The sequence below is a fragment of the Sinocyclocheilus grahami genome, unplaced genomic scaffold (genome assembly GCF_001515645.1).
Source record: "Sinocyclocheilus grahami isolate Dianchi unplaced genomic scaffold, SAMN03320097.WGS_v1.1 scaffold2499.1, whole genome shotgun sequence".
Classification (NCBI taxonomy): Eukaryota; Metazoa; Chordata; class Actinopteri; order Cypriniformes; family Cyprinidae; genus Sinocyclocheilus; species Sinocyclocheilus grahami.
In genome coordinates this window covers 72,132-99,220 of record NW_015507678.1, presented here as the reverse complement: position 1 = coordinate 99,220, position 27,089 = coordinate 72,132, and the positions used below count along the sequence as shown (strand labels likewise).

Sequence of the window (27,089 nt, the reverse complement as noted above, 5' to 3'; positions counted from 1 at the left end):
GTGACGACCCTGGGCTGGACTCCGCTTCGTCCACGGTGAAAGCCGATCCGGCGATCCACAGCACTAAGTTGATGTATTCCCTCTTTTGGAAGGCCAAACAAAGTAGTTTCGCTTTCACAACGAAGCACACAGTGTCTTCACGAAATGTCGGCAGCGGCAACAACAATACTACAGCGAGAATAAAAGTTACGCCTTCTTTCTTTGATTGAACATTTGGGCGGCGTTATGCAAATCTTCCCACATAGTGAGGTAGATATGTGGGGGCGTGTTAGAATGAGCTGTTTTAGGTAGGTGTGGCTAACTCATAACTTTTATAAAGAATATCTCTTTGGATTTGAGACTTTAGTCTTTGCAACTTTACAGATCTTCTTTATGCACCAAGAGCTTGTAACACTCCAAAGAGAAAAGAAAAATTGAAATCGCATCATATGACCCCTTTAAGTTGCCAGTATTCTGACAAATAATGCTGACTCACAGTCTGTAAGTATGTTTTCATATTTAAAGAATTTGCCACTGACGATTCAAACGCGAGTTTTGAGCAGTGTAGAGTAGCACTTGTTGTTTGTCATTTCTCCGATCACAAATGCAGACATGGTTTTATGTTTACACGGCGCGATGCGACGCAATGCGTAAAAAGACAGTACAAGTCATTATAATCCGTAATTATGTCCCCACTGGATGCAGCAAATGCTTCGTTTATAATGGGTTTTAATGCTTTTGTCTCGTCGCTCCGGCCGGACAAGGCATCACAATATGGCAAGGGGCGTAACATTTCCATCACACGCTTGAGGTATTCGGCCAATCACAACGCACTGGATAGCTGGCCAATCACAGCACACCTCGCTTTTCAGACCGATGAGCTTTGTAAAAATCAACACGTTTCAGAAAGGCGGGGCATAGAGGAGCAACAATAATGTACAGTATGTGGAAAATAATGTTTTTTTTTTAACCTTAAACTGCATAAACACATTTCATTACACCAAATACACAAAATAATGTTATTTTTTAGCAACGTCATATGACCCCTTTAATTGATTCTATCTAAACATTATTATTAATTATTTAATTAATAATTATTTTGTTATCTTTTTGTCATGAGGATCTTGGGATGGTCCAAGACGTTGTAAAAGAAGTTTGAAAAAGTGTTGTTGTTTTTTTCCCCCCCAGAAAATTCAAAATGGTGAGAAAAAAAATGGCCAGGGGCTAATAATTGAATTACTGGAGTTATTCTCTACAAAACAGTTATAAATCCAAAGGAAACAAAAGAATATTGATTTAAGCCCTAATGGTTCACGTCTGGCGGATATGTGTGGGTATGTCTGAGTTGTGGGGTGGATTTAGAACCATCCCACAAATTTGCGATCTCTACAGTTTATGGTATCTGATGCCCACACACATCTGGGTCAGAAAACCTTCAGTGCTTAGACTGCTAAATATTGATGGATTATATTATTATTGTAAAGGTGGTTTCACTCTCGCATCAACAGAACAGGCAAGAATAAAGAAAACAAAACCTGTTCTTCTGATGTGGGAGATGCCCCAATAAAGATCTTTTGATAACATGTGTTTGCATCCCCAAAACTAGGTGTGTGACCTTTTGGGTTACAAGATCCTAAACAAACCAAAAGGTATTTTTTTGCTTTTACAACTGATTTGAAGATTTCTTTGTTCTGGTCTGGGTATTTAAGCGAAGTGGCAAAACATTACGTCGCGATTCTGTAGCCAGAAAGCCCGTAGTGTGGTGTGTGTCTCTGCACTCCATACTATGTATTTTCCAAGGTGAGGTATGCACTTTTTACTCGTAGACTCATCTTTGAGAATGTGATGTCTTGTATTGATTTGATATCTTTGAATTGACTATGTAATTGGCATAATACATATTTACCTGACTGATAATAAACTGTTACATTAAATTTTATTCTGACTTACTCTGAAATTATTTCTAGTAAATTAAAGTGGAGTCTAGTAGTAGAACTGACGAGTTTGTGTTTGTGAGACTGTGTTCGGCCAGCGTAAGTTCTCTGTGCGATACTGGGTCCCTAATGAACGAATAACTGAAAGTACAGGATGTTCGGAATAATCAAATATCTAAATTAATACATAATCGACATTTGTGATCGGTTTTTAATTAGAAACATTGCCTAAATTTAATGATCACTTGAAATTGGAGTCAGATTGAACACGGAGCTAGACTAAAATTGAAACTAAATCCTGATAAATTCAGGCATAATACATATTTACCTGACTGATAATAAACTGTTACATTAAATTTTATTCTGACTTACTCTGAAATTATTTCTAGTAAATTAAAGTGGAGTCTAGTAGTAGAACTGACGAGTTTGTGTTTGTGAGACTGTGTTCGGCCAGCGTAAGTTCTCTGTGCGATACTGGGTCCCTAATGAACGAATAACTGAAAGTACAGGATGTTCGGAATAATCAAATATCTAAATTAATACATAATCGACATTTGTGATCGGTTTTTAATTAGAAACATTGCCTAAATTTAATGATCACTTGAAATTGGAGTCAGATTGAACACGGAGCTAGACTAAAATTGAAACTAAATCCTGATAAATTCAGAGGTGCAAGTAAAAGACCGAACACGCATTCAACCTTCAACCAGGCCGCTGGACTCCAAATTTTGGGCCGTCGGGTGGATTCTTACATTGTTATATTATGGAAATTCTCAAAGAGAATTGGAATAAAATATGTGCTATGTCTTAATAATGTTCTTGTTGGTCAGATTTGGGGAAAAAATGGTGTTGATGACCAGTGTTGGGGGTAACGCATTACAAGTAACGCAAGTTACTTAATCAGATTACTTTTTTCAAGTAACTAGTAAAGTAACGCATTACTTTTTAATTTACAAGAGAATATCTGAGTTACTTTTACAAATACGCAAGTTACTTTTTTTCCTCCAATTTATTGATTGACAGCTCTCCTGTCCCCATGTTGAGAGAAATCAGAAGATGTTACTGTAGTTCTAAAATAAATTTGAATATGCATTAATTCATCTCACTCACACACAAAAAACACTCAGATTCAGTATTCCTCAAAATTTATAAAAATAAGGCAACTCAGAATATGACGCAAACCTGCAATAATTAAATGTTAAACAACACAAATATCCTTTATGTATTTAATCCCATTCTATTAACCAATGTCTTTGCTTCTGACCTTCGATGATCCAGTTCAACCGTACTAATAAGCACAAATTACTCTAGACAAACATTTGTGTGTCTTTTTTACTGCTGAAGGGTGTTGACATTTCTTCTTCTGCATTCTACTGTACGGACGTACATTTAGTTTCCCTTCAGCCTGAGGCTTATTCATTTCACTTTTGGTGTGAAAAGGCTTTTATATTTGCCAAAAATATAACTTTTTTATTTTAAAAACAAACAAGCAAGCCCTGTCCAGATTTAAAAAGTAGCGCAAAAGTAACGTAATGCATTAATTTCCATAAAAAGTAACTAAGTAACGTAATTAGTTACTTTTTTTATGGAGTAATGCAATATTGTAATGCATTACTTTTAAAAGTAACTTTCCCCAACACTGTTGATGACACATACAAATTATATTATAACCATCTGTTGAAACACTGTTGCTACAGAAAGTTAACAAAAATCATAGAATTGCTTTAAGACTTTTATAGAGTATTTTAACAGGTTAATCCACTCACCCTCTTGATGAATTTTCTGCTGCAGCTCTTTTATTTTACTGTCCATTTTGCTAATTTGAGCCTCTAATTCAAGCCTAGATGTCTTCTCTTGTGCTTTCATGTACATCTGAAGTGAATAGGGTTTCAAATTAATCATCTCTATACATTCCAACAGGTCAGAGATCTGTTTGGTGCTTCTGTGGTCTTTCAACCCCATCACACTGTACCAAGTCCCATAGAGACTGACAATGTTTTGAGATTGTGTGGATGTCACAAAATGTGTCACTTTTTGGTCAACAGAGAATTCTGTGGTGAAAAGCACCATGAAGTGCTCTTTGGAGTAAAATATCTTATGTATCATCTCAATTTCCATTTTGTCTACATCAGTAATTGGCCCAATAGGAATAATGAGAAGAAAAAGATGAACTCTAGAATCACAAAGAGACACACAGCGGAGAGTTTGATTTATCACTTCATCCTCCGAGAGCTTGGTGAGAGCTGGAAGCTCCACTACAGTGATGTGCCGTCCATGTATCTTCTCCTCTTTTTTCACACTCACTAAGGTAGACTCTCTGTGAAATACTGATAAAGGTTTCCCTCGTAAAATTTTGGACACGGTGGCCTTAAGTTTTTCATCATGTCCACACAGAACCAAGTTCAATTTAGCTTTTCCAGGAACAGTTGCTGAAAATTAAAACACTTTAATAAACATTAAACTTAGCCCAAACTTTGGTATTTTAAAATGTTCCTTAAACAACAACAGTATACATAATATTTTATTATACAATATTCTTAGAAATTACAATATTTTTTTACTTATGTGAAATGAACTGATGCATTGCTTGGAATAGTTTATCGACTTACAATTTGGGTGAATGTACTCTGGGCTTTGCTCTCTTTTACTCCCTATAAAAAAAGAAAAAATGCATGACAATGTACACATAGACTACACTGTAAAAAATGACCGTGAATTTAACGGTAAAAGACTGTAAAAATGCTACAGTAAAAACCTGTTAAATGGTTAACAGTAAATTCCCCTACTATATACGGAGAAAAACTGTATTGGACATTACATGTATTGGACATACGTTTTACGGTAGTATACCGTTTTTGGAAGTGAAAAATACCGTATAATTTAAAGTGAATAACCGTAAATTGACATTCCCAGAATTCCCTTCGTTATATTTCAAATTTTATGTTTTTGGTTAAAATAACTATGTTTCTTCTTAGTTTTTTCTTATCAGTTTTGTATATTAGGGTTGTGTGTTACACCTAATGTTGTTAAATGAATGTTTATAGCATTATTTCAGTTTCATGTGTGTTACCATGATGGTGTTTGGTGGTTGTGTGAATGACACTGTGCACCTTCTATATATGTTATTATTTAAAAGCTGCTTGTGATGGGCTTTGGTTCATCATGTGACTTTCTCATCACCACCTGCATTTGGTGGTTATCAGTGTATTACAAAGGTACAAAACAGATTTCAGTATTTCAATAAGTTGGTATATTAACATTATATCAGTTAATGAAATTACGGTATTTAACTGTAAATTTAAGTTAAAACCGTAAAACCTAAAATGTTGCTACCGTATTTTTTACGGTAAAATTCCGGCAACCACAGCATCCCGTTTTTTACCGTAAATTTTACGGAATTTTTTTTACAGTGTGGGTCTGTAATTTGCCAGTTCATCTACTGTGCTGCTGTATTTTTTACAGGAATTCTCTGGTAACCACAGCTGCCAGCGTTTTCCTGTAAAAACAACAGTTTTTTTTACAGTGTATATAAACCCACTCTACATTTTGTAGAGCAGAAATGTCCAATTCTGCTCCATGGCTGCATTCCACTTTAAATGGAACCCATGTGTTTTATTTGTATGCCTAATATGTCGAAAACACATCTGTATGCCTAATTGTCTCATCACATTCAGTAAGGAATTAGGAATTACGTAAATTATTAAATTGTATTTTTTAAATTCAGAATGATCATATTTGAGAAAAAAAATTATTAGTTTGCATCACTGGATATTACTGTTTGTGATTTAACAATTCTATTGTAAAACAGTTGTCAAATATTAAATGTTTCGCTACTTCCACCTTGCTCCCTTTTCAGCATTAAAACGGACACTTCACTTTGGAATCTGCTTCTATAAACTGTAGATCTGGCCTGCTTTGATTTGAATGGTCATATCAATAATTTTGACACTGATGAGTGCTTTTAGACTGCTGAGGCAGACCAGGCTAAAATATAAAAATCTATAAAAAATAATAAACCTTTAAACCTTTTTGTCATCCTAAGTGTGTAATGTGCACTGTGTAATTGAGTGCAACAGAGCAGTGCAAGAATTTACAATATAGGGGGGACAATTTGGCCATTTCTAATTATTGGAAGGGACATGTTCCAGCTAATCAAGGTCTTCTGGGGGCTGTTTCATAAAAGATGCTAAGAAAACCGGGGATTAAAGTCCAAAACCTGACTTGAAATAACCTAACAAATCAATGGGGACTAAAGCGGTTTCTTAAACGACTATTTAATTTCATGCAATCTCACTAATTCGATCCAGCCTCAATGAGTCAGGATAATTTGATATGCACGCTTATTCTTAAAGGTTTAGCTGGACGTATGCATAGCATACGTAGCGTATGCTGTCCTGTGTCAGCTGCGTCACGCCGGATCTGTTTCCTACGTTGTTGTGATTTGATCTGAACGGAAACAGGGTATCCGTGTGATGCAGCTGACACAGAGCAGCATACGCTGTTTACGTCCAGTGGATATTCTCCAAAATGGCACCAGGGTGATGCGGAGGAGGCGAATTGTTGAATAAAGTCGTTTTTTTTTTTTTTGCACACAAAAAGTATTCTCGTAGCTTCGTATAATTGCGGATGAACCACTGATGTCACATGGATTATTTTACAGATCTCCTTGCTACGTCTCTGGACTTGGGAACATTTCAGTTGCGTTGCTGTGTATGCAGGGTCAGACAGCTCTCAGATTCTATCAAAAAATCTTAATTTGTGTTCTGAAGATGAACGAAGGTCTTATGGGTTTGAAACGACATGAGGGTGAGTAATTAATGACAGAATTTTCATTTTTGGGTGAACTAACCCTTTAAGCAGCCCTTAATGTTGATCATGGATCAAATCGATCCACCATGGCAAACAACTAATATTTGTTCTGTTTAATGCGTTTGAGATGTTGTGTTTTCCTCAGTGCATAACTGACACGTCACAGGTATGTTTTTCATCTGTAAATGTTAGAAAGTCATGCAAATATATCCATTTTTCTGTCAGGAGTGGGCAAGGCTTATGAGAGTGAACTAGCGCTGCTGCGCGCTAAACATATGGATGCATGTTAAAAGCATGTTAAAATGTTTTCATATACTGTATCTTTAAAAAATAAAAAAGGTCATTACATTTTGGGCACAATATATTAAATGTTATTGGTTGTAGCCTATTTTTTATTTATTTGATTATTCAAGTTGCATTTTCTGTATATGAAACCAAATCAAGAGAAAATAAGTCAGACTAACTGAAATAAGACTGGCTTATTTGGTAAACTTGTTTTATGAAACAGCCCCCAGGATTGCTAGCCTATGTTGTCCATGCCAGTGTTGGAGCAGGTTGGAGCTTAATCCTGTAGTGGCCCTTTAGGAGCTGGATTAGACATTGGATAGCTGGAAGGAAGGAAAGCCATACAGTTTGGATGACATGAAAGTAAATAAATTTACTGTATTTACTGTACTTTATTAACTTACTTTTATTTACCCTCATATCACCCAAACTGTATGGATTTCATTCTTCCATGGAAAACAAAAGGAGATGTTTAGCAGAATACTCAAATCTGCACATCCTACCTATACTATACTATCCCATTCCATCCATTTTTAAATTCTGAATGTCATTAATGTAATATATATTTGAAAAACATTGCACTATAATAATAATGATACATAGTGCGGCTTTTGGTGAAGCCGTGAGTGCAATATGTCTGTAAGTATTCCTCAAACTGTCTCTAAAGAATGTTATAAGACTGTCTTCTGCTGACATCGGTTTGTCATTAAACCAACATCTGACACCCTATTTGTAATATATACTGTGCACTATTTCTACCCTAAATAGGTATGGACATATTTTTAGGGTAGTGTTCTGTTTTGAGTTCCCTTTTCCTGTATTTATTTCCTGTCTTCCTTAGTTGACCTAGTTTCCTAGTTTGTTACAACAGATACCTATTGCAGTGTTTCCCAACCACTGGTGTGCCATGGAAAATTATCCAAACGTCCTATTTCTATTATATTTCATTAATATATAACCTGTAAGTTGATGAAAACATAATGCGATGCACTTACTGCCTCAGATGCAGCCGTTCTATTTACGGACAAAACACATATTGCCGTCATTCACTGGTACCAACTCTGACGGTGCAGTACTTAATTATTTTTAAAAAATAAAGGGAAATGTTTTTACATTTCCTGAAAGTGGTAGTGGGTTTTGGACATAAAAGGTTTCCGCCCGACAGTGACGATATGTGTTGTTTTATCATCACCAACAAAATAAAGCTACCTATGACCCTTGTGTCTCTACCCTACATAAGCTCAAGTTAGTGTCCCTATTTGGTTTAGTCCCTTGTCTGTTCTTACGTCTATTTTAGAGTTTGTTCTGTTTCTGTGTGTAATAATAATTTATTTGTGTGTTTGTCCTTTTATTATTAGATGTGTTGTACTTTTATCACTATGTAGTTTCATGTTTAGATACAGTTGAGGTCAAAAGTTTACATACAGTACACCTTGCAGAATCAGAATTATTTTACCAAAATAGGAGGGATCATACAAAATGCATGTTATTTTTTTATTTAGTACTGACCTGAATAAGATATTTCACATAAAATATGTTTACATATAGTCCCCAAGGGAAAATAATAGTTGAATTTATAAAAATGCCCCAGTTCAAAACTGTCCCGAACAGTTAAACTCCCTGCTGTTCTTCAGAAAAATCCTTCAGGTCCCACAAATTATTTGGTTCCCCTTCAGGAACTCGAGCTGCGTCGAAACGATATGGGAACGCCTTCAGCGTGACCACACTCTGAATCACGTGTGTAATCAGTCCAATGGATGGGCGAGACGTCACGGGCCTTCACCAGCGTTCCTTGCAGTGCTGGCCCCGCTTTTGCTGAGGCAAAGCGGCGGTTGCACTCATGGGGATCGCAAATGGATCTCGAGTCCCTTTCTTCTTCCTCACCCACCAGATCCAGCGCTCTCTCTCTCTGGGTTCGGAAGCCCGCACTGTGGTTTCTTCCTCCCGGCGAGAGGGCTCAACGCTCCGCCTGTCTTCCACCGAGGAGGTTGTGGAGGGCTTCGATGAGGCTGAGGATTCGCCCCCTCAGTCTCCCCAGTGTGAGGAGTGGTAACTCGTGCTGTGGCCAGATTAAACATTGATGGGCCTGCCAAGAAACAGGTTGAACCACAGTAAAGTAAGCTAGATGAACACTTTCTGCGTATTAGGCCGCTACCTCCATGCCGGGGCCTCCCGTTCTTCGGCGAGACCTTTTTCAGCCCGGATCTTCAGCCCCTCTTCCAGCCACTATTCATGTGGTGGAGATGGGGGATCAGGGCTACAGAGCGATGCCTCGGGTTGAGCAGACGCTTGCGGGCTATCTGTCTCCCAGCACAGCATCGTCTCTGAAGGCCCCAGCATTGCCCTCTAGCTGCTGCGGACCTCCTCAGCGCTGGTGGGCAAAGGCTACATAGCGGGTCAGGTTGGTGTTTGTCTGCACACCATGGTGGTGTTACAGGCATACCAGATGGACCTGCTGAAGGAGCTAGATGATGATCTCTAGCTCCGGGGGCTGCTGGGTGGGAGCAGCTCCACCCGTGTGCCGACTCCTCATACCGGGACCAGCAGAAACAGAGCGTTGCCTCTCGTGCTTCTCCGCAATGAGAAAGAGAGCCCCTGTGGTGCTCTAAGTTGGGGTCTTCTAAGTCGAAGCCAGATCTGCAGACCACTCTTTTGACTAGGAAGACCTCGACAAAGAAGCCCTGACGGTCATGTCCCAGGGCTTCTGAGGGCAGGCTCCTCTGGGGAAGAGTGGTGTACAACTCATCATACGGTGCCCATCTCTCCTCAGTGCCCTCAGGAGATCGATCTGTCAACCCTGCCGGTGTTTCAGGGCACAGCGGTCTCCAGCGAGCACTACTTTCAGTATCTGCCCGGAAACATATCAGTTCTGGGGGGCTCGCTACCTCCAAGGAGGTCTCTAGAGCAGCTAGTTCCTCCATCCCCTGCCGGTCCTCTGCTTCAGGGCACCGAGCTAGCCGCTCTGGTTACACCAGAGGTCAGTCTCGAGAAACTGAGTCCCTTAGTAGACTATTTGGCAGTGTGGAAGCTTCTGCCAAATGTGTCATGCACACATGGGTCCTGCACACTGTAGAAAGAGGCTACAGAATCCAGTTCGGTTCTCCGCCGCCTCGTTCCAACAGGGTACTTACCACTTTGGTGGGCCCTGAGCAGGCTCTGGTAATGGAACAGGAAGTAAATATTCTCTTGAGGAAGGAGGCCATCGAGGTGGTCCCTCCTCACCACAGAGATTCCAGGTTCTACAGCCGGTACTTCATAGTTCCAAAGAAGGATGGGGGTTGCGTCCCATTTTAGATCTGTATCAGTTGAACTGCTCAGTCATGAGACTGAAGTTCAGGATGCTCACACTCTACAGGTCCTGTCTCAGATCAGGTCCGTGGACTGGTTTGTCACGGTAGATCTAATGGACGCATACTTCCATGTTTCCATCCTTCCCCAGGAAGTGGTTTGCTTTTGGGGGCAAAGCTTACCAATATCCGGTTCTTCCATTCGGCCTTGCACTCTCACCCCGTACTTTCACCAAGTGTGTGGATGCTGCTCTGGCTCCGCTGCGATTCCAGGGCATCAGATCGGAGCAGACGGCGGTTCAACATCGAGATGTTGTTCTGGCCTATATGAAAGTGCTGGGGTTAAGACTAAATGCCAGGAAAAGTGTGCTTTCTCCAGTACAGAGAACCACTTATCTGGGCGTGGTGTGGGATTATACCTTGATGCAGGCACAGTTGTCTCCTGCTTGGATCGGTTCAATCCTCACGGCAGTCGCTAAAGTGAGAGAAGGCCGGTCACTCACTGTCAAGCAGTTTCGAAAACTGCTGGGTCTGATGGCAGCTGCGTCCAACGTGATACGTTTTGGCCTGCTGTACATGAGACCCCTACAGGGGTGTCTCAAGACCAAGGGGTTTTCCCCCGAGGGGAAATCTGCTTCGCATAATCAAGGTCACGTGGCGATGCCTTAGACATATGGAGGAAGCCTTTGTTCTTGTACGGTTCTTGGTTCCGCATACGCTAGCGACAGACGTGTCCCTCACTGGTTGGGAAGCGGTCATGAGTGGCCGCTCAGCCCGCAGTCTGTGGAGTGCCCGCCATCTTTCATGGCACATCAACTGCCTGGAGATGCTGGCCATGTTTCTAGCATTGAAATACTTTCTCCCAGACCTAAGAGATTGCCATGTGTTGGTGCGCACCGACAACACAGCAGTGGTCTCTTACATCAACCACCAAGAAGGTCTGTGTTCACACCCCCATTTACAGGCTGGCGCACCAGATTCTTGTGTGGTCCCAGGTGAAACTCCTCTCGCTGAGAACAGTTCACATCTCTGGGCATCTCAATATGGGAGAAGACGTCCTGTCGAGGCAGGTGTCCCGAGGCCCGGGGAATGGAGTCTTCACCCCTCAGATTTGGAGAGTTTTTGGCCAGGCTCAGGTGGACCTGTTTGCAACTCAGTAGATATTGCACTGTCCCCTCTGGTTCTCTCTGACTCATCCAGCTCCTCTCGGACTGGACGCTATGGTACAGACTTGGCTGAGGCTTCGTCTGTACACCTTTCCCCCGATTGCTCTGCTCCCGGGAGTTCTGGAGAGAGTGCGCCGGGACGGGGTCCGTCTACTGCTAGTGGCCCTGTTCTGGCTGGGCTGAGTATGGTTCTCGGACCTGGTGTCCCTTCTTGATGGCTCTCCATGGGAGATTCCCGTCAGGAGGGACCTCCTCTCTCAGGCTGAGGCCACTATCTTTCACCCCCGCCCAGAGTTGTGGAAGATGTGGGTGTGGCCCCTGAGGGGGCACAGCTCATAGCTTCTGGTCTCTCAGCTGAGGTTGTTGAGACCATCCTCCAGTCCAGAGCTCCGTCTACGAGGAAACTGTATGCCTTGAAGTGGAAACTTTTCACTTCTGGGTGCGGAGACCGCCAGCTCGATCCAGTTACCTGCCCGGTTGGTATAGTGCTGGTGTTCCTGCAGGTAGAGGGACCTCCTCTCTCAGGCTGAGGCCACTATCTTTCACCCCCGCCCAGAGTTGTGGAAGATGTGGGTGTGGCCCCTGAGGGGGCACAGCTCATAGCTTCTGGTCTCTCAGCTGAGGTTGTTGAGACCATCCTCCAGTCCAGAGCTCCGTCTACGAGGAAACTGTATGCCTTGAAGTGGAAACTTTTCACTTCTGGGTGCGGAGACCGCCAGCTCGATCCAGTTACCTGCCCGGTTGGTATAGTGCTGGTGTTCCTGCAGGTCCGATTCTCCACAGGGTTAAACCACTCCACCTTGAAGGTCTACGTGGCGGCCATTGCGGCCTACCACGCCCCTCTTGGTGGTCAGTCAGTGGGCAGACACACCCTGGTTACACATTTCCTCCGCAGTGCACTGAGGTTGAGGCCTCCGGTACGATCTCGTGGCCAGCCCTCGGACTTGGCTGTGGTGCTAGAGGCTCTCTGTAAACCTCCTTTCGAGCCTAATGAGGAGATATCGGATTGTCATCTCACTATAAAGACTACCTTCCTTCTGGCTATTTCTTCTCTCAGAGAGTTGGTGATTTGCAGGCCCTGTCAGTGGCCCCTTCCTATCTAGACTTTGCGCCAGGCTTGGCCAAAGCCTTTCTCTACCCTAGTTTGGGTTATGTACCTAAAGTCCCCTCCTCTGCACCACGGCCTGTTGTACTACAGGCCTTCTATCCTCCTCCTTTCTGGGAGCCTGACCAGCAGAAGCTTAACTGTATGTGTCTGTGGAGAAGGTCGGACCAACTGCTAGTATGCTATGGTCCCCCCAAGAAGGGTCTTCCTGCATCTAAACAGACCCTCAGCCGGTGGATCTTCGATGCCATCTGCCTAGCCTACCGGTCCTTTGATCTCCCCTCACCCTTAGGGGTCAAGGCTCATTCTACAAGAAGTGTGGCGGCCTCCAAGGCCTTTCTGTCAGGTGTTGCTATGCAGGACATCTGCAACGCTGCGGGTTGGTCCACGCCCCTCACCTTTGTGAGGTTCTATGACCTCGATATCCGTGCCGCTCCCGGCTCCTCTGTTCTCTCACCTTAGTCGTGCTCTTCCACACTAGGCAGGGATTTGAAAGTCTGGCGGCGTGGGCATACTCGTTCCCATAGCTTTTCGACGCAGCTCAAGTTCCTGAAGGGGAACGTCTCCAGGTTACGCATGTAACCATGGTTTCCCGAGGCAACGAGACGCTGCACCTCATTGACATACTTCCGGCATCCCTGCGAGCGCTTCACCTCATTTATCAGAAGCTGCTGCTGTTTCCACGGCACATGCTTTTAAGCTTCCTGGTCTCTACGTCACCCCCCCAGTGACGTCTCGCCCATCCATTGGACTGATTCAGAGCGTGGTCACGCTGAAGGCATTCCCATAGCGTTTCGACGCAGCATCTCGTTCCCTCGGGGAACCATGGTTACATGCATAACCTGGAGACGTTTTTCAGCATTTGTTTATTTTGAACCCTTTCCAACAATGACTGTATGATTTTGAGATCCATCTTTTCACACTGAGGACAACTGAGGGACTCATAGGCAACTATTACAGAAGGTTCAAATGCTCACTGATGCTCCAGAAGGAAAAAACATGCATTAAGAACCGGGGGGTGAAAACGTCTTGAATTTGAAGATCAGGGTAAATTTAACTTATCTCGTCTTCTGAGAAACATGTAACTATCTTCTGTAGCTTCTGAAGGGCAGTACTAAATGAAAAAATATATACGATATTTAGGCAAAATAAGAAAAATTTACACATCTTCATTCTGTTCAAAAGTTTACACCGTTATGCTTAATGCACCGTTTTTCCCTTCTGGAGCATCAGTGAGCATTTGAACCTTCTGTAATAGTTGCATATGAGTCCCTCAATTGTCCTCAGTGTGAAAGGTGGATCGTAAAATCATACAGTCATTGTTGCAAAGGGTTCAAATACACAAAAATGCTGTAAAACCAAAGAATTTGTGGGTCTTGAAGAATTTTTTTGAAGAACAGCAGGCAGGTTAACTCTTCAGGACAAACAAGGGACTCATGAACAACTATCACTAAACAAAAAAAAACACAGCTGAGGATCATTCATGTAACAACACAGTATTGAGAATTAAGTGTATGTAAACTTTTGAACGGGGTCATTTTTATAAATTCAACTATTATTTTCTCTTGTGGACTATATGTAAACATATTTTATGTGAAACATATTATTCAGGTCAGTACTAAATAAAAAATAACATTCATATTGTATGATCCCTCATATTTTGGTAAAATAATTTACATTTTGCAGATTCCGCAAGGTGTATGTAAACTTTTGACCTCAACTGTATTTACCAGTTGTAAACATATGTGTACTATCTATAAATCAGTATGTTAGGGGAAAAAAACTTCTCTGAAGAACACTGGGTCTTAATATGAACATAAGGTAATGTAAAAGTTACTTACAAAAATAACCTAGAACACCTCCTCCATCGTTTCCCTTCTTATGGCTTTCTTTGGCTTTTTCTGCCTCTTCATGAGTAGTATCTTCTTCCTTTTCCTCTTCCTGTCTGACTAACCCCTCAGACGTTCTCTGCTCTTCATTTATTGATGTTCCTTCTTCTGCATCATCAAATATCTCACATCTGAGAAACTCTCCATATTTTTGCGTTATCTTCTCCACTCTTTGAATGATCTCTGAGTGACATTCTGGTTTTGTTTGATCAAACTGGAGATGTCCTCCTCCACATTCCTTTATCAATTGATGCATATCATCAGTCTTTATCGCTGAAGCCAGTGGGGAGCTTGGTGTCTCTGTATCAGTGGTCAGCACCATTGTGTGCTTAATCGCGTTCTCACTGAAATATTCTAGCAAAGATTTAACTTCCTCTATATTATCCTTGCCAAAGTAATTATGCTGCAGTACAAGTATGATCACATGAGGTCCTGGATCAGACAAACACACACACTCTCTCACTCGCTGAGTGACCTGACGGTATGGGAGATTTGTCTGTAGTAGGTGAGGACTGTTGATGACTGTGATGTTTCTGTAATCCAGTTGTCTTCTACTCTTGGTGAGCTGCTCTACATCAGCTGGAGGTGTTTCACTCTCATCTATTCTCAGGAGAAAGTTTCTAACTCTGGTGTTTGCTAGTGCATCCTTCCCCAGCAAGACAATTCTCAGCTCACCCACTAAAACACAGAACAAACACACACCATGCAATAGGGTTGTCAAAAAGTACCAACTTCGGTACCAGTCGGTACCAAAATGTAAAAAATGAGACGATTCCAGTATTCCCCTCTAGAATTCGTAGTGCTGCTGATCAGATCCTTAAAAACTGTTGATGGGCCGCTGTGCTCACGTGGCAGTCTATGAGCAGATATATTAGGCATCCACTGACGGATCCGCTGATAGACGCGGTGAAGAGCAATGATCATTGTAGCCAATCACAGACATATCCATTGAGCATATGAACACAGTGGCCAATCAACGGTGTTTAAGGATCCGCTCAGCAGCGCTCAAATTCTAGCGGGAAATATATGGAGCTTATAATATGACAAAACTATTTGAATTTGTATTGTATACATTTTAATTATTGACAAGTGGCATTTATCAAAACTGAATATTATGTGGCATGGTTCTGAATTAGATTTTTATTTTTTACTTGAATATTGAACATTTGAAATTCAACTGATTTTTTTTATAGCAGAGTTTTATAGAAATGTATTTTCAAACAGCTAATTTTTTGTTCTGAATTATTTGACTGCAAATATCCAGTTTTTAAAAATACAGCTTCAAGTTTTCAAGATGAAGAGGAAATTCGGAAAATCTAATTCAATATTCTAAAACTCAATATGCAGAATTTCAGATCGTTCAGAAAGTAGGGCAGATGATCTCCCGAAAAGTCAAATGAAGCATTTTGGGCAATTAATAGTTTTCTGGCGTTCAGATCAGGTTGATCTACCTGATCATGAATTGCCCAGAGGTATCCTAATTAATTCTTAAAGGGGTGGTTCACTGGGTTTTTTCTAGGCTTGATTGTGTTTATGGGGTGCAGTCTAACATGTGTTAATTCTTCGTAAAAAAAATAAAAAAAAAGCGCATTCTTTTTCACATAATTTATCTTTCCACACAGCTCTGTCCCTTCTCTGAGAAACAGTCTGATCTTTTCCTGTTTTTATGAAGCCCCGCCCTCAGAAATAGGCGATGGGCTCTGATTGGTTAGCTAGCCCAGTGTGTTGTGATTGGCTAAACCGCCTCTAGTGCGCGTCTAAACGTCCCGCCCTTCACCTCAGCGGCATGTGCTCCGGTTGTATTGTAAACAACGGCATCGTTAATATCGCTTATCAGTTTCAGCCCGATTGAGAAGCAGAGGATATTAGTGAAGAGGATCGTGCAGAACCTGTGCAAACACGGCTTTTAATGGTAGGCCTATGTTTTTTGTTTGTTGTTGTCTCATACTTTTAGATATGCTGTTGTAAATGCTACTGCTTACGTTAGCTTTTAATATACAGTTTTATCTTGATTAAAGCTTTAATACAGCAACCGCATGTGCGTCCATGTTTAATGCTTCTCATAGCTATGTGAAAATAAGTGTAAAATTGGAACAGTTCATTGTCAGAGCTGAGGTCAATGAGAGAGAGAGAGAGAGAGATGCAGAGTGTGTGCAGAGCAGGGGAACGCGAGGAACAGTATTAAGAACCGCTGCTTTAGAACATTGATTTTGAAACTTGTGAATCCATTAGAATCGTTAGAAGACAGAATCGTGATTCATATATGAATAGATTTTTACATGCACCTCTAGTTTTCTCTTCCTCTTCTCTAAAGCAGCGCAGGCCTCGCCCCTTTGCTGCCTTTTCCCGAGTTTGTGATGTCACGAACCCGGGAAGTAACTCGTTGTAGTCCCTACCAGCCGTTTTTGTTGGCATTAAACTGCCAGAATTTTAAAAGATGATATCTCCGTTTGCATTGAACTTTCAGCTTCGTAACTTTGCAGATATTGTTTATGCTCAGACAGCAACATTACACACTAACTAAAGTTAAAAAGTGAAATCGCAATCAACCACCCCTTTAAACATATGGTTTATATGTATATGTTAAGTTAGGGTTCTCAGCATGTGATATTTGTCTAAGCCAGTGGTTCTCAACCTTTTTTACTCCAAGGCTTCGCAAAAATTTCACTGCAGATATTCTTTACAACTTAAAAGTACTTAAAAGTACGTAAACCTCAATTATACAGTAACTTTAACAAATAAGCACAAGTCAACCTGCCATACCAAACAAGACCACAGGGAGATACCAAAGGAATGCATACATTAATCCATGCAGAATAACTAATCACACCAAAATACAAATGGAAAATGAGACCATTCTGAATGTGTGGAGACTCAGCGATCGTAAGGCGGGTCGATGTCATCAGTGAATATTTCCTCTATCAGAATAAGCGAATTTGAAGCGTTTGATGCCCATATGTACATAAACACCACTGATCCTCAGATACTTCTTCAAAACACGCTTCTTCGGCGAGCATCCGTAATAAAAACTTGCGGTACATCAATTTGGACAACTTCATTAATATAAAGAACTGTGTTCAAGCAGTATATGATGTTATAGTGATCTGTGCGCCATGAGCACACATACATACATGGTTTGTTTGCGCATCAATAATAACAATGGACACATGCATGCCTAATGTATGACTCCTGTATGTCACTATAATAGTCTTTACTTTGACTACAACCATCATCCATTAAAACGTTACTAGAGCGACACGACACTGGCTTGCTTTATATAAAGCCAAGAGCTGTAGTTTGCGTATTATTTGCTCATACAGCGGTCGGGTGTTTTGTACGGAGCCCCGCACATGGCATGCAGGAAAAAAATAGTAGGCTAAATCGTGTGCACGATTTACTATATCGTTCCCTCGATTTATAAATTGTGCGCACGATTTACTAATTCGTTCCCTCGATTAGCTAAATCGTGCACACGATTTATAAATCGAGGGAACAAATTAGTAAATCGTGCGCACGATTTATTCATATTTTCTTGCATGTCATGTGCGGGGCTCCGTAGTTTTGAGTCGCTGTTCAGTCTGTATTTCACACAGGTCGATGAGAAATGGCTTCAGCTGCTCTGAAACAGTTATGTATGACACTAACACCATGTCTAGACTGGACGCGAGCAGTGAGACGTGTCGCAACAAAAGACAGCAGAACCTATTTATTATAATCAATAATGTCTACACTGGATGCGAAATTCCCAACAGCAAACGGATTCCCCGTTATTCCTGACATAGTCCAAGCTCTTTGCAATGGCCGCTTTGTCGCTTCAAGCAGTCGTGTCCGTATAGTGTTGCACCACGCCGCATCCAGTGTAGGAAATATCACTGATTATAATCAATGGGCTCTTGGCTACTGTCTTTTTTGATTTCGCTCGCGTTCCTGTGTAGACACGGTGGCATGCTAATCACTTTCACACCAAATATACTTTAAAACAAACACCAGAGACGCTTAGATAAATGTTTCACATGCTGAGAACGATAACCTAACATATAGGCCTAAATATAAACCACAAATATTTAAGAATCACTTAGGATACCTCTTCAATAAAAAAAAAATATTAGCCTATGTAAAAACAAACTTACTGAAGACAGGTAAACAGTCATGAATTACAATAGAACAAAGAAATTGACTTACAAACACTTAAAGCACTGAATAAGAAATATATTGTATAAAATAAATAGACTACAAATAGACTGAATAGTCTTCACTGTATAAATTCAATATACATTATTTTACAAATATAAATTTATTTTACAGTGATTTTCTTTCTGTTGTTTAATTTACATTATTGACACAAATGGCAAGAGCAGCTATATTAGGCTGCTTTGGAGGAATAGTTCACACAAAAATTAAAGTTATATTGTTGTTGTTCTAAACCTGACTGAGTTTCCTTCTGCTGTTGAATGCAAACGTATGTATTTGGAACAATACTGGTAACCAGGGTGCGAACTACAGGGGAGCTAGGGGCAGCTCGGCTCCCCTTAATAAGACATGGGCTCCCCTGGTAACCAAACACTGTCTGTGCCCCCATGACTTCCATAGTATGGAGAGAGAGAAAATGAACTAGCTGTGGATTATAGTGACTAACTCATGTTTTCCCCTCTCTCCTCATTTTTTTCTCTCACTATTTTTTTTTTTTTTTAGAATAGTTGACATTTTTACTTATCTAAGATTGTTCTTTGCATGACTGTTTCTAGATTACACCAGAATGAAGTGAAGAGAGGTGAATGCAGACATTAGGCGCAGCGATCACCTGATAGATAGGCTACGTGCACAGTTTGTTCAAAAGTAAAATATATAATAAATGCATTTGATTGGTAAAACAAATTCAAATGTGACGTTTTAATCTCTAATGGCAATGCATGGAATTTACGGAAAAACTCCACTAAATAATAGCGCTAAAAAGTGAGGGGCGTGGTGGGTTTTTGGCGATCGGCGCTACCGATGTCCGTCAAGCTACTCCACAGCCAATCACGGGCCCCCTCCTTGCTCGGGCCCCGGGGCTTCAGCCCCGCCTAGCCCAATGGTTATTGCGGCCCTGTCAAGGGCACCTCAGTCATGGTATGGTGGAAGAGAGCGCTGTACATTCACTCCCCTCACCTACTAGACTCGAACCCGCAACCTTCGGGTTACTATTCAGACTCTCTAACCATTAGGCCACGACTTCCCCACTTATAGCTGCCATGCACTCATAATTAAAATGGGTTCATAAATAAACTTACAGTTTGGGCGTTCCCCAGTTATACTTCCCCGCCTTGTGCTCACTGAAAATATAATAAATAGGCAACATAGGAGAAACAGACTCCACGACAAATCACAGTAACCAAGCAATATAGAAACACAAATGGTTGATTTAAAGTCTGTGATTATTTTTTGTAATTGCAAGACTTACGTATGTTCGTCTCTTTTTCCCTCCTCCTCCTCGCATAATCCTTCGTGACTTCTAGACAAAACCAACCAAAAGCATAAAAATAAACTTAAACAAATGCCAAACACAAACCAAACTGAAACCCTTAAAAGTATTATATTAGAAAAAGCAACAATGTGATTTATTTATTTATTTTTTACCCATTCTGGACGTTATTTCATCGCCACCACATTCAGTTGTTTAAATCGAAAGAGAAACTTGCAGGAGCACAACTAAGAACACACGTAGGCTACTGCACTAAGCCTCACTCAGTGTTGCCAGGTCCGCGGTTTTCCCGCGAAATTGTGCTACTGTTGTGATGTCCACATGTTTTTGTTGAAGAAATTATAGAGGGTGTAGCATTTCTATTGCAAAAAGGTGGCCAAAAATGAAAGATTAAGTGAATATTTGAATTAGCCTAAATGTTTGGTCGATATTAAACAAGGATTTGATCGTCCTGTAAGTGTAACCGCAGCAATTACCAGGCCGTTGGCGCCCTTTGCAGGCATTTGTCATAATATGTAATGTACATAAATTGTTTATTTTGTATTACATTATGTATTTTAACAGTGTTATTCAATGAAACAATATAATTATTAATTAACCAATCATCAGTGCCTCATTGTTTTTATATAATGCATTTTAAGTAATTTTAAAGGTTGTTGTTGGTCTGTTTTCATAACCACCAATATATATATATATATATATATATATATATATATATATATATATATATATATATATATATATATATATATATATATAATATATCAGGGACGTGCAGAGAGTTCCTCAAGGACAGGGGCTCAAATTTAAAATAGGGGCAATGTATATATATAAAAAATTAAATAAATTATGTATATTTATATAGCTCAAAAGTTTGGATACATTACTATTTTATATTTTTGCAAGAAGTCACTTCTTTATGGTCATTAAGCCTGCATTTATTTGATCAAAATGTTTAATATACTTTTCAAAATATACGTTTTATGTCATGCTGATTTATTATCAATGTTGGAAACCTGTAATACTTTTTCAGGATTCTTTGATGAATAAAAAGTTTAAAAAAGAACAGTATTTATTTAAAATATAACTTTTGTAACAATATACACTATCATTCAAAAGCTTGAGGTCAGTATTTTTTTTTTAAAGGAATTTGTTTTTATTCAGCAAGGATTTGTTAAATTGATAGAAACAGTGATTGTCAAGATTGATATTGTTAGAAAACATCAATTTTTTTAATAAATGCTGTTCTTTTCATTTATCAATGAACCCCAAAAAATTATCACAGGTAAAGAAATAAAAATAAGCAGCACAACTGTTTCCAGCACTGATAATAAATCAGCATATTATACTGATTTCTGAAGGATCATGTGACACTGAAGACTGGAGTAATGATGCTGAAAATACAGCGCTGCGTCACAGAAATAAATTATATTTTAAAGTATATTAAAATAGAAAAACATTCTTTTAAATTGTAATAATATTTCACAATATTGCCGTTTTTTCTGTATTTTTGATAAATAAATGCAGGCTTGATGAGCATAAGACACTTTCATAATGCTGCATAACGTCACCATTTCGCCAGCCTACACTTCACATAACAGGCCTGTAGGTGGCCCTTATGCTTCATTAACTATGATAGTTTCATGAAATAGTAAACGGTGTACCATACATAAATATAACAGAATTGAATACTGATTACCATTATTGCGACTTTTGGCGCTGCACGGTTTTGTGCAGTGCTTTTGTAGTCATTTAGCATCCATTTTCTCAGAGATGTAATTTGATTTATAAAATGAGATCGCTCCACAAATGTAAGCTCGTCTGTCCATGTAATTTTCAACCGATTTATGAATAAGAATGGAAAATGACCGCTCCACTTTACATTATTGCCCAATTAAATTTTAACTTGTACCAGATCATGATTGGTTGGTGTATAATACATGACAAACGGGCATTGATGAATTATGTAATATTCTAAAATAATTAAATCGACACACTATTTACACACACTAGCTTTTATTGATGAAAAAAAAAAAAAAAAAAAAAAAAAAAAAAATATTTTAATATATAATTAATTTTTTTTATTTATTCCTGTGATGGTAAAGCTGAATTTTCAGCAGCCATTACTCCAGACTTCAGGGTTAAATGATCCTTCAGAAATTATACTAATATTGTGACCAGCAGAACAGCAATCATTTGAAATAGAAATTTTTTGTAACATTATAAAATTTTTCCTTTCTGCGACCCACTCACTGACATGAGAAGGTTTCCGAACAGACTGTGGAATATCCGCCATATATCACCATAGCAACGCCTCAGATTGACAGCGGGCGCTGATGTGGGAATGTCGTCACGTGACACGTACGTGTGCTTAGCCTGCCTACTGCGTTCACCGTAAAAAGTATTTTTTTTATAATGATACATATATATATATATATATATATATACACCCACAAGAGGGCGCATCGAGTATAAGATAGCATGACTATCTGTGAAAAAAAGTGCATAATGCTTAAAATAATGTTTATAAACCAATTATAATTAATTAAGTTGCTTAAACAACTATAAACAAAACAGCATCATGTATGTATGCATAGTTTAATACAAAGGGCCGAAAACCAATCACACAGAGTACATTTTTCATTTAAAAACAAGAGTTGCAGTGGGATGGGAAAAAAACCCGCCATAAAGTCTCGAGATATGTTTTTTTCATATTTTTTCAACTTGCATAAATTTTACATGGCTTTCTAAATATGTGGTTCTCTTGTGCGAGACGCAAGTGCAAAGGTGATAGATGTCCCTCTAGAAATTGCAATATGCGTTGTGTGAACGGCTTGGTTTCAGTTTTGACGTAAAAAAGATCTTCTCCGCATTGATGTTCTCTTTTCCCGCAATATTTGTAATCAACAACGCAGCAGCGCAGCATCTAGTGGCTTCAACTGGATAAGCTAACAAAAACATTATAATGCAATGACACTTACATCGTCATCGCATCTCGTGATAAGGCTGCCTCCTTAATGCACACCTAAAATTCGAAAGCAACGCTTTTGCATTCGAATGTGGATTTTTATTTTAAATTCGACGAATATTCGAAATTCAAATTTTTTGTTGACAGCCCTAGTAGGCCCCCCTGGGAGATGGTGCCCTACGCAAACTGCATACTCTACATATAGGGAGTGGCGGTACTGATTTTACATATATTTTACCCCCTGGAACAAGATTGGGCTAGTTTTGAGTAGCAACTGGGTGGGTTTTGTTGTGAAAACCTGGCAACCCTGGCCCCACTACGGAAACAGCATTCTATACAATCATATTTCAGCCAATCGCTGACATCATCTGTTGCCAGGATGAAATAAATCTGCCTTGAAGTCTTCAGAATCAACAGTGCGGGCCCCTGTAGCTTAAAATAAATGGCAATAGGCTCGTTTGACATGCAGCAATATCTGCACAGAACCGATCACCGCAAGATGCATGCCGGTTAGAAATGTTTCCGAGGGCGGTCCGCCTTGCAATCAGCCGACGTATGCCAAATATCTCTCGTGACAGCGAGTCAACCGTGCAGTCGAGCGCAGTTGCTCTTCTCCAGCTGCGCTGACCAAAAGCATGATGGGAAACGACTTGCTGATGACACAGCTTAATGCTTATTGGTTCAGCCAACCATGATGTTGCATTATCTTCTAAAATATATATTTTTTTTATCTGATATCATGTGATTATGTATTTAAATTATACGTGAATATTCCCTAACACTAGAAGATACTTCTTTTAAAAAACATTAAAAATCTTACTGATCTAAAATTTCTGAAAGTAAAGAGTGGTGGAACTATGACGACAATTTGTAGGCGTCACACTGGGTCCCTTGACGAAAAGCCAATAGGATTTTTCCATAGGTTTTTGGATTATCACAAAAGTAAGCTCTGTGTTCAACCATAGTTAATGAAATTTACACGCGGGGCGCCACTGTGGGGGAGGTGGGGGTGGGATGTGAGTTAGGACGATTCTAAGGGCCCATGCACTTTTGGGGCCCCCAGAGAACTGTTTTATTAGTAGTAACAGTAGTAATAGTAATGTAATAGAAATTATAAATGTATCTACCAAAGAGTTACAAATAAATCAAAATTATGGCTTATTTCTGCATTTCCAGCAAAATTATCTCCCCCCATTCACTGCATGGGAATAGTGAATTGTTGAGATAGTGAATTGGTGGGTTTTTGTTAAATGTGAGCCAAAATCATCACAATTAAAAGAACCAAAGACTTAAACTACTTCAGTCTGTGTGCACTGAATTTATTTAATACACGCGTTTCACAATTTGAGTTGAATTACTGAAATAAATGAACTTTTCCACGACATTCTAATTTATTGAGATGCACCTGTACTTCTATGAAATTCATATTGAAGATTTTCCTACCAGATATTAAATAGACATTTAGTAATCGTATTTAAGATGTATATGGTTTAAAATGTATGTAAATCTACTTTGGAGATGCATGTGCGCTTCCTGGAGCCCCGTTAGCTATACATAATAAAACGTGCTTATATAGCAACATCACAACTATACTATACCATTTAGCATCTTTACACTTTCAACAAATGCAAATTTAAAATAAGGAACCATGTTTTTGGTTTGTAATACATTGTGACGAGCGTCCCGAAGCTTCATCAGCGTCGCCCTGGAAACAAGCAAGGCACACCTGGCCGTCCTCATCACAGGCTGATCGGTCACAGCTGCAGCTCATCAGGCGGCGGCCACATAAGCCATGCAAGCCCTGCCATCTAAGAGATTCCTCCATGAGACTGAGCACTAACTCGCCCTCTCATTTCTCCCACAGACAGTAGCGTGTGACCGACCAGCCCCACAGGAGCACTGCACGGACCCTCTGCACTGGGAAGACGGAAGAGAGCACTCACGGCACCGGAGCACCTACCTGGACCTTTCTCCCTATCACCCACCACACCAATAAGTCCACCCTCCGGGGTATTGATTGAGATTACTTGTCGTGTGATTCTTCACCCCGTTACAACGTACATTTGTAAACACCCTCATCCAAATTTTCCGCCATGTTCGATTATGATGCATCCTCTTCTTCTTTATGATGTATCCTCTCGCGTGACCTCCTGGGATAGAAAAGTATTAATCGACGAGCACTCAAAAAGCTGGGCAGAAGCAGTAGGACATCCGGGACCTTCTCGACTACTCTTTTATGAATACTAAGGTTTCGGACATACTTATTTGCTCGGCTACTGCTTTTCCCCTACTATAAAGTAGAGAAGTAGGCGGTTTCGGACTCCCTTTAAGTAGACGCGTGTCCGAATCTCACGAGAATTAGTACGTCACCCAGGTAATTCTCGACTACTCTTTTATGAATACTAAGGTTTCGGACATACTTATTTGCTCGGCTACTGCTTTTCCCCTACTATAAAGTAGAGAAGTAGGCGGTTTCGGACTCCCTTTAAGTAGACGCGTGTCCGAATCTCGCGAGAATTAGTATGTCACCCAGGTAATTCTCGCCTACTCTTTTATGAATACTAAGGATTCGGACATACTTATTCGCTTGCCTACTGCTTTTCACCTACTATATAGTAGAGAAGTAGGCGGTTTCGGACGCAGCCAGTAACTGGGTGTAAGGGAAACGGGTCAATTTAGCTCAAAGGGAATCATTTAAGATTTTAAAGGGAATTTGGACAGAATCCCTGTTTTACGGCTGATCACTGAGAAGGCCAGCGATTCATTGAACGAGCCATATAATGTCAACTCTGCAATGGATATTAATATCCAAAATATAGTGAAAACCCTATTAATTAGCACAGTAACAAGATCGGCAGTTTAAGACATTAACTTGTAAGCACAAAACACAAGATACTTCTCTTTTCAATATGAATAAGACTTTATTGGATAAATCTAAGACATATAAATTAGTCTAACACATAAACACATGCACTCACACATTCACACAAGTTGCAGGAAGATGGAAAGAATGAGTTTAATAGAATGGAAATGTGAAATCCCAAGTTTATAGCAATGTGTGCAATTGCATAGACCTGAACAACCATCAATCACTTAATTAACCCTTGCATTGAGTTCCTCAATGAGGTTAAAATGTATATTAAATGCACCAGTTCAGCTAGAATCTGGAGGTACTTGCGTTGCCTGTGTATGGGGTTTCCCTTTGTTGTCGTCCTTGCATAAAAGGGGGTTTCCCACGGTTGCTGATTGGCTGGAAGTTCAGTCTTGGGAAGCCAGTGGTTGGGCGTTGGCTGACGACACGGAGTTGTGGGCTGGGTGAAGTTTTAGACGGCACTCGAGGTCGGACTCGGAGACACGGTGTTAGGCAAAACTTAACTCAGAACACGAAACTCTCAACGGAAAAGAAAAGAAACTAAAGTAAAGAAATAGAAGTAAAGTTTGACAAGACTAGTTGGTTTTCTTCTTATCGTGGCTAAGTAGCAGCGGGCGTGCAGGCCGAAGCACGCTGGAACGGCGCTCTAAGAACGCAAAAGTAATGGCAAAAAGCCATGACTAAAAAGCAGTGGCTGAAAAGCAAAAGCTAAAAAAGCATGACTAAAAATCTAAAGAGCTAAAAGGCAAAGACATGACTAAAAAAAGCATCGATTTGATGGTGTCCTCGGTATTTAAACTGGGCTTTTGGACACATCCCAAATGGTGCCTTGACCAATTAGATATCGTCTTTGCTCGGGGTGTTGTATATTTCTCCCCCCAATACATAAATCAACGTGTCATCTCATCAGTCACATGGTCTGAGTTTTCCCGCTCTTGCAGAGTATAATTTTGGACATGATTTCTATAACAAGAATATGATACATTTGACAAAGTATTGATTGATAGAAACGTTTAAAGCATGAATTTTCACACTCATACATACCCAACATGAATATAATCCTATAAACTATTCAATAGTTATTCAAATACACACACAATAAGTGATTAGAACCTGATAGTCACACATGTGGGTTACATACATAATATGGAGTTATACATAGAAATTATTAGTTGCTCACAAGTCCTTTTAGTGTCATTTAGGTGCGTATATACATGGAAAGGCAGTTTCTGTGCCATTCTGTGGATGTATGTGAACATGTTCTGTGAAGACCAGAGAGGTTAAGAGGTCTGTAACTGTGCGTTCACACCGCCGGCGGCGAGAGCGTCAAAAGA

The 27,089-nt window shown here is 40.2% G+C and overlaps 1 protein-coding gene across 1 annotated transcript in view; it reads right to left on the bottom strand.

Annotated features, from left to right (window-relative positions):
* The window catches only part of LOC107575180 (GTPase IMAP family member 8-like), a 27,664-nt gene extending 7,543 nt beyond the window's left edge, over positions 1-20,121 (bottom strand). The window contains exons 1-6 of the mRNA XM_016261600.1: positions 20,071-20,121; positions 19,895-19,945; positions 19,725-19,766; positions 14,407-15,132; positions 4,523-4,564; positions 3,680-4,342 (exon numbers count right to left, since the gene is read on the bottom strand). Coding sequence (XP_016117086.1) covers positions 3,680-4,342; positions 4,523-4,564; positions 14,407-15,132; positions 19,725-19,766; positions 19,895-19,945; positions 20,071-20,074 — 1,528 coding nt within the window. The 5' untranslated portion in view covers positions 20,075-20,121. The remainder of the gene's footprint in view (positions 1-3,679; positions 4,343-4,522; positions 4,565-14,406; positions 15,133-19,724; positions 19,767-19,894; positions 19,946-20,070) is intronic.
* Between the last annotated feature and the right edge of the window lie 6,968 nt (positions 20,122-27,089).